Genomic DNA, 13,253 nt, shown 5'->3' on the forward strand with positions numbered 1-13,253 from the left:
AGTGGCCTTGGGCACTTGAGTCGATCTCTTCTAGCTCAGTTGTAGAATGGGGATATGGATGCCTGCTCGTCTGGGCTCAGGTGGGGCCAGACCAAGTGCCGGGATCGTACCACCCAGACCCCAGCTCCCACAGATGCCCCCTTTCTGTGACAGGGGGACCCAGATCTTCTGATAAATATGGGACAAGCCTTCAAAGCCCCTGTGGTTAAAAAGAAAAAGTCATTGCAGTGAGACCAGTTCAAAGTGTAAGCCACACTGTTTATTTCCCTCTGTGGTATGGATGAGACGAGCCACCCACCAGGACCTCTGACATCTGGTAGGGGTGTGTCCTCTGCCTCAGACCCCAGCTCAGCTCACAGTGACCTTCAGGGGAAGCTCTGGTCCCCGGCGGGGAGGGGCTGCCATGGCTGTGCACCTGTGGATGCTGACTGGGGTGCAGTGGGCTGGCCTCAGCCCTCCCCTGCACCCTCCCCAAACCTGACTCCATTTAATACATAAGGAAAATGAGCTTCTCCAGGGGCCTGGGGGGACATCGCCTGACTTAGACCAGGACTTCGGGGAGCCCTGGGAAGGGCCTTGGATGCCATGTAGTTAATGCTTTAGTTTCCAGGTGGGAAAACTGAGGCTCATGACATTGCCATGATTGCAAAGCAGAGAGCTGGTCCTGGAGCCTGGAGCCCTGAGGTCAGGCCACGGCCAGCTGTGTGGCCTCAGCACTTGGACTCTTTTCTGGAGGATTCTGGGCTCCTGAGCTTAACGGTCTTCCCAAGACCCGAGGGCAGCCTTGAACCTGTCTGCCAGTGAGACCAGGGATTCCCCCGAGGAAACCGAGAGAAATGCAGAGCAGCACATGGGGACAGTTCCAGAAGGGTGACAGGGCCCAGGGAGCTGAGTGAGGGACACCCACCCTTGACATCAACTAGCTCTTTTAGGAAAGAAGCCACTGAGGGAGATGTGTGGGACAGACGTCCCGTCCCCGGGGAACACTTCACCTGGGTGCCACGATGTGTGAGGATGGGGGTGGGGGGATGGGCTGCCCCCAGATTAACGCGGTGGGGGTGGGGGAAAGGCTGGGCCCACGGGGGACAGGCTGGACTCCAACCGGCGGAGTGACCTCTACTCGGATGACTCCTTGGGCACATATGCCACATTGTCGTAGGCGGGAGGCGGAGAGGCTGCGGGGCTGGGGATGTTGAAGTCAGCGCTGAAGGCGTTGGGCAGGAAAATCACAGGCTGCAAAGAAAGAACCCCCGACAGTCCTGGAGGGCTCTGGTGCCTCCGGGCGGTGTTGCAACAGTGCCCCCCTGTGGTCATTCTGAGAACAGCGCCCTAGTAATGAATTCCGTAAGGGAAGAATAGGCTGACTCACCGGCTCCACTAATATTTCAAAAATATTTACGGGGGCCGATTAGGCGTTGGGAGTGCAGCAGTGAACAAAAGAGACAAGAGTCGCCTTTCTCTAGGAGCTAAAGTTCGGGCGTTCTTTCTCCCTGGGCGGCCCCTGCCCCGGCTCCCTCCCTTGGGTGTTCAAGGTTCAAGGCCGACCCTCCGGATTAGTTTCCCTCCCTGTGAGCGCGCACTCCTCCGCGCAAAGCCTTCAGTGGCCTCACCTCCCAGTTTGCACAAAGCCACCTCCCTAGCAGCACCCCCGACCCTACGGCCTGCCTTTCCCGCCTGAGGCCGCCTTTACTCCACCAACGCCCTACCCGCCCCCCCTTCCTGTCTTCACTGTCCTCCAGATTTGGGGAAGCTAAGCTAATTTCTCCCTGAAGTGCGCTGCCCTCTGTGATGCCCCTGTCTGTGCCTCACGGCCTGCGAACTGCCTCTGTGCACAGTACTGCCCTCCAGGACCTCCCCGGGCTCTGCAACCAGGCTCCCAGAGCCGCTGGTCCCTTGGTCCTGGCGCCCCCTTGCGGTCGCGAGGAGAATAGTTCCATCCTCCCCAAAGACTTCGCTGGGTCCCCAGATGTGCAAGAGTGGGGTGGCGGGGAGGCGCAGAGGGGAGGAAAAGGGACTCGTTGCCGCTCCCAATTGCTTTCCCGAAGGAAGAAGGAAGAGGCTGGAAGCAGAGCCTTCCCAGCCAACAGCCCTCCTCAGAGGCCCCGGGGGGGGGGGGGGGGGCGGATGGGGGTGGGGTACTCACCATGTTGGCTTGAGCGCGGGTGGCTTGACACCCGAAGTGGGTGGCAATGACCGCAATGAAGAACTCCAGGATGGTGAAGATGGTAAGCACGGCCAGATAGCCCCTGCCCACATCCTGGGGACCACACCCACAGTCAAGGCAAGCCCGGGGCTCTATGGGAGGAAGGGGCCCCAGGGGGACGGTAACTTGCCCGAGGTCCCACAGCCAGGCTGGCAGAGCTGGAGCTGGAGCTGGAGCCAGGCCTCCTGCCGTGCGTCCTGTGCCCTCCCCTTCCCTCCGCGGGGCTGCCCCTCCGTGTTCCCAGGCCTGTTCTTGGGAATGGGGTCACGGGGTCTATGCTCTCATGGGGTCTGTGGGGACTGACAAACTCTGCCCGGGCCCAGGGCCCTGGGGCTCCGGGTGCCGCTCACTCTTGCCTCCCCCCACCTCCTGGATGTGGCTCTCCCATGCTCTCCACTCCGGGGGCGGGGGGGGGGGGGGCGTCTGACAACACACCCAGTTAGTGACACCGAAATCCATGAGCAGAATGGCTGTCCCCGCAAAGCCCGCCACGGCGCTGAGAATGTTTGTCCCCAGGCTGCTTCTCACCTGCAGGAGGGAGAGGAGCAGAGGGGAGAGGCCAGGAGGAGAAAGGACAGAGGAAGAGGCAACAGCCCTCCCACCCCCGCCTCCCTGGGCCCGGGCTCAGTGGCCACCCTGCGACGCGACGCATGCGTTTCTGACCCCTCTCCCTTCTCCGGTGCTCCTCCCACGCCTCAGGGTCGCCCTGCCGCTTTCACTGTGGGCGGGGTCTGCAGCAGGGTCCCTGCCTACCCTCGCGGTGCCCGCCCCCCAGGCCTGTGCCCTGCGGGTGCAGCTGCCCCAGGAGCAAGAGTCAGGGAGGCCCTCTGCTGTGGACACCGAGGCCCAGCTGGGAGGGTGATGGGGTCGCTTCCATGAGATTCCCCACTGCAGACTCCAGGGCGCAGGGGGCAGGGGAGAGTCTAGGGGCAGGTGCTGAGGTGAGGGTAGGCCAACCGCTCACGGGGAGGCCCTGGGCTTCGGGTCAAGGGGATGTCTGGGTGGTCCAGACGGTCACTCAGGGCTCACCCTCCCTCGGCAGCCGAAACCTGATGCTCTTTTGACCCAGCAGCTGGAACCTTCTGGCTGCATTGCCCTGGCCTTACATTGGGGGATTGGGACTGTGGGACCCCCTCAGGTTCAAAGATCCCTGACTCTTCTTCTGCTTTTCTTTTCTTTTTTTATGCCATCGAGGAGGTCATGGGGCCCTGAGTGGCCTCACGGGAAATCAACTAATTGGTCAATTAATCCAACCAAGTGCTGTTGAGTATGTGCTGCAGCCGGATGCTGTCAGAGGCGCTGTGAGCGCGGAGACAAGTCAGGTCCCTGAGCTCCTGGACTTCACAGCCTGAGGGTCCCCGAGTCCAGTCCCGCCCGGTTGTGACCCATTCTCCACCTGGCCCAGCACCGGATGGCCCCCGAGAGTCCAAATAGGACAATGGGTCCCTGCTTCTGCTCGCAGTGGCCTCCCTGAAATAAAGGCCCTTAAAATAAATCCCACAGTCTCCTTTAGGCCCTGATTCGTCTCCCTCCCCTCTCCCTCTCCGTTGTGTCCTCCCTCTCTGCCTCCTTCATCTCTTATAATCCGCCCTGGCTTCTGTCCCCACCGCCAGCCTCTTCCCCATGGGATACTGGTCCCCGGGCTCTTTTGTGGCTGTCTCCCTCTGAACAGCGAGCTCAGTGGCACCTGCCCCAGGACCCTAGACTGTCCGGGCTGAGTGGAATGACACCCGTTATTCCTCCCCCTTCTCCCCCCGCCCCCCTGCCCCTGCTTCTTTGTGGCACTTTTCAGGATCTATAACTACTTACAGATCTGTAACTGTTACCAGACTGTCTGTAACTGTTACCAGACACTGGAGTGTAAGCCCCAGGAGGGCAGGGCCTTGGCCTTCCCTGCTGTGCTGAGCCTGGAGCCTGCTGGCTGGATGCGCTCCCCTGCAAACCCCACATCGCCTCCCATTGCCCGCAGAGGGGTCCCAGCCACTACCCATGATGACCAAGCGCGTCTCTCCGTCTGATTTCTTTCCACGTGTCTCTCCGTCTGATTTCTTTCCACCTGTCTCCCCAGACCTCTGCCCCGGTCTCGTGGAGCCACACATGGTTTCCATGGCAACCCTGCCCAGGCCTTCTCCTTGTCTTCTCATGCTTTTCCCGCCACCAGATTGCTAAGTCCTCCCAGCCCACCAAGGCCTCGCTTAGCCTCCTCCTCTTCCAAGAGACCTTTTCTCTGAAGGGCCATGAGCACTCTGTCTGTGGACCCTCACTTGCTGCCCTGTATTGTATGTCGAAAGCGTATCTTGCTTGGTTCCTCCTGTCTTGTGTCCGTGCTGTCTGGCTGTCCTCGGGCACCGGGCACTCAGCAGGCCCCCAGGGAATGTTTGTTGAGTGAGTGAATGGACGGGAGGGGCAGAGTGGAGAGGACTCAGCCGTGGCCCCGGGTCCCCCATTCAGACTTACGAGGCAGCTGGTGTGGTTCTTCTCGGCTGCCACGGAGAGGGACCCTGAGATGACGAACTGTGTGGAGACGAGGGGACCCCGGTGAGGCTTCGGCCGGGACACGGGGCAGGTCACACCATGCCTGGGCTCTGTCAAGGCCGTGGGCACCAGGGCGAGGGCAGTGGCCCCTTGGCTGTCACCTTCCCTGCCTCCCGGCCAGCAACCTTGGGATCTCTCTGTAAGGATGTCCCCTGGTTACTAGGGGCCTGTCCCGGGAACTAGGGCGGTAGCTGGTGAGGTGCATGTTTTCGAGGGACATCATTCACATCTCATGCAAATCTGGCTCTCTCTAAAGGGGAAATTGTTGCAAAGTGACGGTCACCATTTGCTGGTAATTAGCTCCTACTCGCATTAGTTTTTGATTTCCTCAAACTAGAGGACAGGCAGGGCCAGGACTATGCTTTTCAGATGAGGACGCCAGGCCTGGAGACTGAGTGACTCCATGGTGACCCACGGTGGTGCTGGGATTCAGACCCCACTGGCCTCATTCCCAAGTCTGCACGCCCACACCCCCTCCCCGGGGCAGCTGGGAGACTCCGGTCTGGGATGGGGCTACGTAAACCCTGAAGTGCTCTCTTGATGTTCGAGATTGTCCACTGGCCACGTGCTCCCTGATTCTGCTGGAGTGGAAGGCCAGGCGGGCCGGGCGGGATGTGAGCACAGGAATGGGCTGGGGTGCGGTGGGGGGGGGGGGGGTTCGGAGCTGATCAGACTCCCAGGGGACGGAGCTCTTGCAGGGCTGAGACCCATGAGGGGGAGTAGAAGGGTTTCTGGGGGTGAGGCTTGGCATTCAGGTAATACCCAGGTGGTCAGTGCCCTTTAGCCCTGCGTCCCATCCTCTTGGCTCTTGGCTGGGAGCTTTTCCTAGGCAGGAGTGGCGCCTGGAGTAGGGTTTGCATTAAGGAGCTGGATTTAGATTCAGGCCCCTTCCTCCCGGGGTGGCTGTGCCCCAGGGAATGTGGGAGGGGGCGGGTGCGGAGGTGAAAGGCGAGCCCCAGATGGCGCCCCCCCCCCCCCCCCCCCCCCCCCCCCGGCACTCACGCAGGCTCCTCCCCAGAAGGGGACGCCGCCTTCGATGAAGAGCATCCCCACGTGGCCGCGGCGCACCATGAGCAGCACGCTGCCGAAGCCCAGGTGGATGAGGCCGATGAGGATCTGGACGGTCTGCGGGAGCAGGCGCGGCTCAGCAGGGCGGGCTCCACACCGCCCCCTGCCGGCCGCGGGGAGAACCTGCACTCCAACCCCCCCCCCCCCCCACCTTTATGCTTGGAACTAAACTCTGATTCTGCTCTTTTGAGGAGACATCCCTATAACAACCATCAAGGACTGTCTTAAGGAGGAAAGCCAGCTCCCACATCTGAGGCCCCCCCCCCCAACCCCTCGCCTGTTGCCGCGTTTCTACAGATCTGCATCTGCTTTGTGCTCTCACCCGTGGATGTCCAGCACCGCTGGGTTGCTACCTGGTTTTCTGAGCTCTCGTTTCAATGGCACATCCCTGCCATTGATGCACCGGCAGGCACATCCCTGCACCGGATGCCTCACCCTTTCCCTCCTCGTCGCCCTGCATCCTGCAGAGAACATCTCCTCGAGCATCTCTCTCATTTCAGTGCCTGTCACCGATCCATTCCAGCTGTGTGCTGGGAGCTGACATCTGGACTCGGATTTGGGTTTTTCGAAGTTGATCCATTCCCAGAAGTAGGACGGTTTTCCCAAGGAAGGGGACATGTGGGCTTCTGGTAAGTTCCGCCACGTTTTTTTTTCCCCATACGTTTTCGGTAACGATTGAGTTCTAGAACGGAGCAGGGACGTTGAAGGCCACCCCCCCCCCCCAATTCAACCTCTGCCTAACTCAGGAGCCCTTTCCAGCTCCTGACTTGTTAATAGCACCCCCCCAACCCTCAGTGGGGAGGTGCCCACCACCACGCAAACCACTGTGGTCCGTTTACGGGCAGTTCTGACTGGGAGCAGATGACTGGGGAACGTTTTCTTGGGATCACGTGGAATAGGCATGTCTTTCCGCGTACCAAGGATTTGAATATTTATAGGCACGCCCCCCCCTTGGATATTCTCTCCTGTTCTCTCTTCAGCTGCACATCTTTCGTCTTTGCAGTTTCCTTATGTGGCACGGGGTCCCCGCCGCCAGCCCGGCTGTCCTCTGCGGGCTCTTCTCCTGCTCCTGGACACTTCCACCCCTGCCATTACTGCTCACAGAACACCAGCTACCTCCGGCCCCGTGCCCGTCTTCACTAAGCAACGTGCTGCGTGCTTTATAGACGTGGCCTCCTCGAATCCCAACACAGTGAGGTCGGTGTTATTATCCTAATTTGGAGATGAGGACACCGAGGCTCAGAGATGTCCAGCAACTTGCCTGGGGTCTCCCAGCGCAGAAGTGGCTGGCCAGCCACCTCGAAAGCTGGTGTTCGTCTACTGGCGACACTCCCAAACACCCATGCGTAGTTTTCACTCTCTGGGTTCTCCGGCAATGTGGATTTGTCTTGTTGGATTCCTTTGGAGGTCATGGGTTCCCAGGTCTCTCTGAGGCTTCGGGATTCCAGGGGCTGATGACCCCGTCTCCGTGCACGGTGTCTGGTCCCTTTGCACACCAGTGGACGTGGTGCAGCCTTTAGCGTAGAATCTCAAATTCCAGCTTGTTCCAGCCAGAGCTCCTGCGTGCTACAGAGCGGTGGGGTTGAAAACAGAACTGTACGGTCAGGCCATCCTGGGGTACAGGATGCCACTTAGCAGCTGGGTGGCCTCGGGCCAGTGACTTAGCCTTGATAAGCCTCTGTTTCCTAATCTGTCCGACGGGAGCCATGGTCGCCGTCTCACAAGGTGGTGATGGGAATCTAAGGAGCCAGGGCCTGCAAATTCCATGCTCAGTGCGTGCCCGGGAGACGACAGCTGTCATCACCGCCATTATCACCACCGCCATTGCCTCAGCTATGTTTACATCTTCCATTTGGGGAAACTGAGGCCAAGGGACAAACTGAAGACACTATATATGTATGTATGAGGATGAATATGTCCGCCTCTCTGCCTGTCCGTCTATCTACCTATTTGATATTTTCTTCCTGCCCGGAGACCAACAACTCAAGGCCATCTGAGATTGGCAAAGACCTCATGGGACATCTCTCATGGGCCCGCAGGAGCTGCCCCCTGCCCACCTCTCCAGCTTCCATCTCCTCTCGCTTCTTCCTCTCCCTCTTCTCATTCCAGCATGTTAACCTTCTATTTCATCTTGAACAAGCTGCACGCGTTCCCACCTCAGGGCCTTTGCACCTGCTGCCCCCTCCACCTGATGAGCCCTTCCCCTTGCTCCCGTGTTCCCGTGGCTTCGGCCTCCAGGTTGTAGCCTCCCTGCCATCTCCCCACGGAGACCTGGCTGTCCCCCATCACTAGCGTTGTCTGTCCCACATCCGTCATTTTTGACCGAATGACCCTATTTGGAGTCATGTTCGCCATTTCTTGGCTGATGTGGTCTCTGTGAGCTCCAGGGGGGATGGGTCTGTCTCTCTGGTGCACAGGGGAATCTTCAAGTCCTCACTAAGTATAGATGGACTGCCTGCCCCTTTCTGAGGTGTCCGTGAGTGCTCCGGTGCTGGGACGCTCCCTCCCGGCACCTGTGCGCACAGGCCTCAGGTGGCCTGGGAGGGGGGTGGGGGGCGGGGGGTGTCTCCTTACCCCTAAAGCTTTGGGCTCTCCCGTCAGGAACGTCTCCGTCTCCGTGGGCCGCAGGTCGGGCGGCTGGGTGGCCCTTGGGGTCTGTGCCCCCAGCGGCGGCTCCTCAAACTGCATCACCCTGGGAGGCTGGCACAAGGGGCTGGGCAGGATGGCTGGAGGTGGGCGGAGGCCGCTGGCATCGCTGGGCGGGATGACGACGAACACGCCGTTGCTGGCGGGAGCTGCGGACATGGTGCTGGACGGCCTGGGCGACGAGGGCTCGGGAGAGAATGACGATGCTGCTGGTTACACGTTTGCAGAGAGCCTTTTCGTGTATGAACAAGTGCCTGCTCACTGCGGTCCCTGAGGATGGCACCCGAGTCACTGACTGTCCTTGGTGAAGCTTCGCCCCCCAAGAAGTGAAGGGATGTCCTAGATCAAGGCCTCTAGGAGAGGCAGGGCCAAGACTTGAATTCCCGTCTCTGACCCCAGAGGCCCCGCTCTCAGTCTCTGTGCTGTATTACAGGGAAAGGACCTTTAGGAGGACCATGTACTTAAATCGCCTCTCTTCTCCAGAGAGGGCAAGTGACTTGCCCAAGGACACACAGCTAGTATGAGGCAGAGCTGATCTACCCACCTGCCATTTCCCGTCCCTCAGCCCGGGCTCATGAGCTTGTGTAAATAATGCCCCTGGGTCATTTCTGGCCATGGACGCTTTCTCTCTGGCCACCCAAACAACTACTATTAATGTAGCTGAGAAACGCATGCCTTATGGAAGCGCTGTGTGTGGTTGACCCGAGTGAACACTTTGGGGAGAAGCACCCAGCTGTCAGAAGGTGATCTTACTCGGGCACAGAAGAGTGACCAGCGAATCTGCCAGATCACACGGAGACATTAAAAAGTCAGCCTTCTCATTGGCATCGGTTGGTTCAGTGCAGGCTGAGGAGACAGAAGTCAGCGTTTGAATCCTGGCTGCCCTTGTTACTTGAGACATGGGACAAGACGGCCACCTCCCTTTGCCTCGTTTCCTTATCTATAAAGTGGGGATAATACCACTATGATCAATCTCATAGGGTTTGGCATGAATTAGATGAGATAATGCACACCAACTTGATTAAAGCCGTCTTTTAGACTGATGTGTTATAATGCTGTTTGCATAAAATGTTTTTTTTTTTTTTAATATTATATATGGGGGCACCTGGGTGGCTTCATTAGTTAAGCATCTGACCTTGGGTCAGGTCATGATCTCACTGTTCAGGGGTTCGAGCCCCATGCCAGGCTCTGTGTTGACAGCTCAGAGCCTGCTTGGGATCCTCTGTCTCCCTCTCTCTCTGTTTCTTGCCCCTCCAACCCCTCAAAAAAAAAAAACCATTAAAAAAAATAGATGTAAACAGGTCATGATGAACAGTTAATTTTTTTTACCTCTTAGAAAAATGTTTTTAAAATGTTTATTCATTTATTTTTGAGAGAGAGAGAGAAAGAGAGTGAGCAGGGGAGGGGCAGAGAGAGAGGGAGAGAGAGAGAATCCCAAGCAGGATGCATGCTGTCAGCAGAGAGCCCGATGCAGGGCTCGATCCCATGAACTGTGAGATCATGACCTGAGCCGATATCAAGAGTTGGACACTTAATTGACTGAGCCACCCAGACGCCCTGAAAAGTTACTTTTAGTGCCTTATTTTCCTGTGCTCTGAGTGCTATCACACCCGTTTCTCTGGGGGAGAGCCAGCACACAAACCAAGCAGCAAATTCTCTGTGGTTCTGCAAAGGCTCAGCTGACGAGGGCTCAAGCCTCCCTGTCCTGGGGTGACCGTGCTCAAAACACGTGTGTGTCTCCTGGGGAGCCTCTGAGCCACTTATTTGCGATGCATCCGACCTACATCGGTGGACGGTGTAGGGCCTGCTGCACAGAAAACAGAGTGACGAGCACCCACAGGCTGTTACGCAAAGTTTTCCACGGCTGGAGGCACCCCGCCAAGGACTCAGATGTGGAAACACAGGGCAAACGTCTGCCGGTGTTTAGGGGGTGACGGAAGTCATCTGTCATTTCGAAAGGGCTTCCGAACATGGCTCCCCGCACCCTGGGAGGAGTGACAATGTGCGGTGGCAAGGACCGAGCTGCACACCGGTTATGCTGTGACTTCCCCATAAAGCGCCCACTCTCCTGGGGCTCTCGTTCCTAGAAACTCACACTGAAATGATCATTACTAGATACGAAAACTGCTTAGAACGGGGCTGGCAAATGTCTGTAAGGAGTCAGACCGTAAATATTTTGGGCTCCGTGGGGCCCCAGGGCCTCTGTTGCAATCTTGAGGCTTCCACAGTAGCTCCAAGAGGACACAGGCCATACATGCCCGGACTGCATTTACCAAGACAAACGGGGCCGGATCTCATCTGTGGGCTCCAGGTTGCCAACCCCCTCTCAGAACACTGCCTGGCATGGTGCCGGGCACAAGAAATGCTCAGTAAATTTTGGCTACTGCTTCAACTATTGTTGATATTGATTATTTGCTGTGCGTTGGGGCAGGATGTTGAACTGCTCCCAGCCAGTCTACGAGCCTACGAAACAGGCATAATGATGGGTGTGCACCTGCCTCAGAGTTTCATGGTGAGTTTCATGGATGGATAAGAGAGTCTTGGAAATTGGCAAAGTGCTGTGGGGGTGTCAGGCGCCCCTTCCGGCTTCCCGTTTCAAAGCAATGTTGGTACGATCCCATCTCATCGTGAATGTCTCTGGAACTTTCTAAACCAATTCACAGTGATGGAGCTCTATCCTGCTTCACGCTGCTGGCTACAAGGTTAACAAGAGCTTATAATAGATAGATTTTTTAATAAAGTTTTTTTTATGTTTATTTGAGAGAGAGAGAGAGCCTGAGCAGGGAGGGGCAGAGAGAGAGAGGGAGAGAGAGAATCCCAAGCAGACTCCATGCTGTCAGCACAGAGCCCAGTGTGGGACTCGATCTCACGAACTGTGAGATCATAATCTGAGCAGAAATCACAAGTCGGATGCTTAAGCAACTGAACCACTCAGGTGCCCTCAGATTTTTTTTTTTTTTTTTGAGGGCTTACTCTTTTCTAGGCACTTCATAAGTGGTATTTCTTTTTTTTTTTTTTTTTTTTTATTTTTTTTTTTCAACGTTTTTATTTATTTTTGGGACAGAGAGAGACAGAGCATGAACGGGGGAGGGGCAGAGAGAGAGGGAGACACAGAATCGGAAACAGGCTCCAGGCTCTGAGCCATCAGCCCAGAGCCTGATGCGGGGCTCGAACTCACGGACCGCGAGATCATGACCTGGCTGAAGTCGGACGCTTAACCGACTGCGCCACCCAGGCGCCCCCATAAGTGGTATTTCTTATCCTCAGAAGGATGCTTTGGTAATTGTTGGAGGCTTATTCTACAGATGAGACAACAGGGGCTCTGAGCAGTAGAGGGATTGCCCCAGGTGACAAGGTTGCTAAATGGCAAAGCCAGCGTTCAAGTCCAAGTTAGCCCATCTCCAAAGCCAGCCCGTGTCCCCCCGTTGCTGCCCCAGTGGCAGCCATGGTTACCGTTTGCTCGTTGTTCTAGCTTTTCCAATCTGGGCACCATATATTTGGTGTGGCCACATGACTTGTTTTTGTTAAATAAATGTGGTTGGAAGGACATACACACACACACGGCTTCTGGGTGGAGGCATTTAGGTATCAGAGAAAGACACCACAGGGCTCTTTTTCTCTTTGTCACAGTGACTAACAATATCCCAGACAGAGGCTGCTCTGTCTGCCTGGGTCCCTGAGTGAGGACGACGGAGAGAAGAGCTCCCAGGGGACAGGAACACGGGGCAGAGATAAACCTTTATGGAGCTGTTTGTTACAGCAGCATCACCTAGCTTCTCCTGACTGTTACATTCTCGAGAAATGAATGTAACTGCGGGTCAGACACAGAGCCCACGTCCTCCAAGGAGCCTAGCGTCTAAGAGGAGAAGCAAGAGAAGTTTGCCATTCAGTCCCACAGATGGTTAATGAGCATTTATCATGGGCACCAAATATAGGGGCTGAGAATACAGAGGTGAGTCAAGACTGACGTCCTGCCCTCACAGCACCTCGCAGTGGGGAACAGGGCCAGTGCCGGGAGAGGTTGGTGGAGGGAGGTTGAAGGGATCTGATCCTGGAAGGATGGGAGTCTGGGGCGAGGGGGACTGCCGGCCCCACAGGTCCTTGCCGTGTGGTGTGTGAACATGGAACAGTGAACCCTCTTCTTCCTCTAAGGGAGAGATAGTCCTGGGCTATTAGCTGTTTTAGAGATGAGGAAACAGAGGTTCAGAGAGGGTGAGGGTGTCTCCCAAGGTCACACAGCACCTCAGTGGAAGAACTGGTCTGGGCCCTGGACTCCTGCCTCCCTGGAGGAGGAGCTCTGACTTTGAGGAACTCGCTCACTCCTGGGTTTGGCCCCTGCCTTTGTCAGAGGGAGGGGGCCAGCGCTGGAGTCCCACTCCCTGGAGTGACGCTTCTAAACTGCTTAGAGTCTCCAGAGCAGCAAGCACGTTCAAAACAACCGACCGAGCGAGCCTCCAACCTTCTGCCTCCCCAAGGCAGTTCACTGGAAACCACCCATGTTCTCGCCAGCATCTAGAAAGGATCGGGAACACCCGAGAGCAGAGAAGGACAGGATTTTAGGGTAGAAGGACACAAGGTTTCAATGGAACAAACCTCACCGCTTTGTCTGTGGAACTGTCGCTTCACTGGGGATGGGGACGGTGAACACTGCCCGGACACCCAGGGCAGGTTGTGGCTCATGTAGGAGCCTTCCCTGGGGCTCCTCCTGGGCGCTGAGCAGCCCCCGGAAGGGAGCGAGTCGGAATTAACAACACGTCTCCGGGGCGGGAGGTGAGACCTCGCCCTCCTCCGGAGAAGAGAA

General features: G+C 57.0%; 1 protein-coding gene across 1 annotated transcript; it reads right to left on the bottom strand.

Moving 5' to 3' along the window:
• Positions 1-396: 396 nt before the first annotated feature.
• Positions 397-8,626, bottom strand: LOC147576433 (membrane-spanning 4-domains subfamily A member 15). Its single transcript, XM_086679353.1, has 6 exons — positions 8,381-8,626; positions 5,741-5,863; positions 4,661-4,717; positions 2,639-2,731; positions 2,144-2,257; positions 397-1,233 (listed from the first exon to the last, which is right to left on the bottom strand). The coding sequence occupies exons 1-6, from the start codon at positions 8,609-8,611 to the stop codon at positions 1,117-1,119; spliced, it is 735 nt and encodes a 244-aa protein (XP_086535479.1). The 5' UTR covers positions 8,612-8,626; the 3' UTR covers positions 397-1,116.
• Positions 8,627-13,253: the final 4,627 nt, after the last annotated feature.

The sequence above is a fragment of the Puma concolor genome, chromosome D1, assembly GCF_028749965.1.
Source record: "Puma concolor isolate L17-30 chromosome D1, mPumCon1.1.hap2, whole genome shotgun sequence".
Classification (NCBI taxonomy): domain Eukaryota; kingdom Metazoa; phylum Chordata; class Mammalia; order Carnivora; family Felidae; genus Puma; species Puma concolor.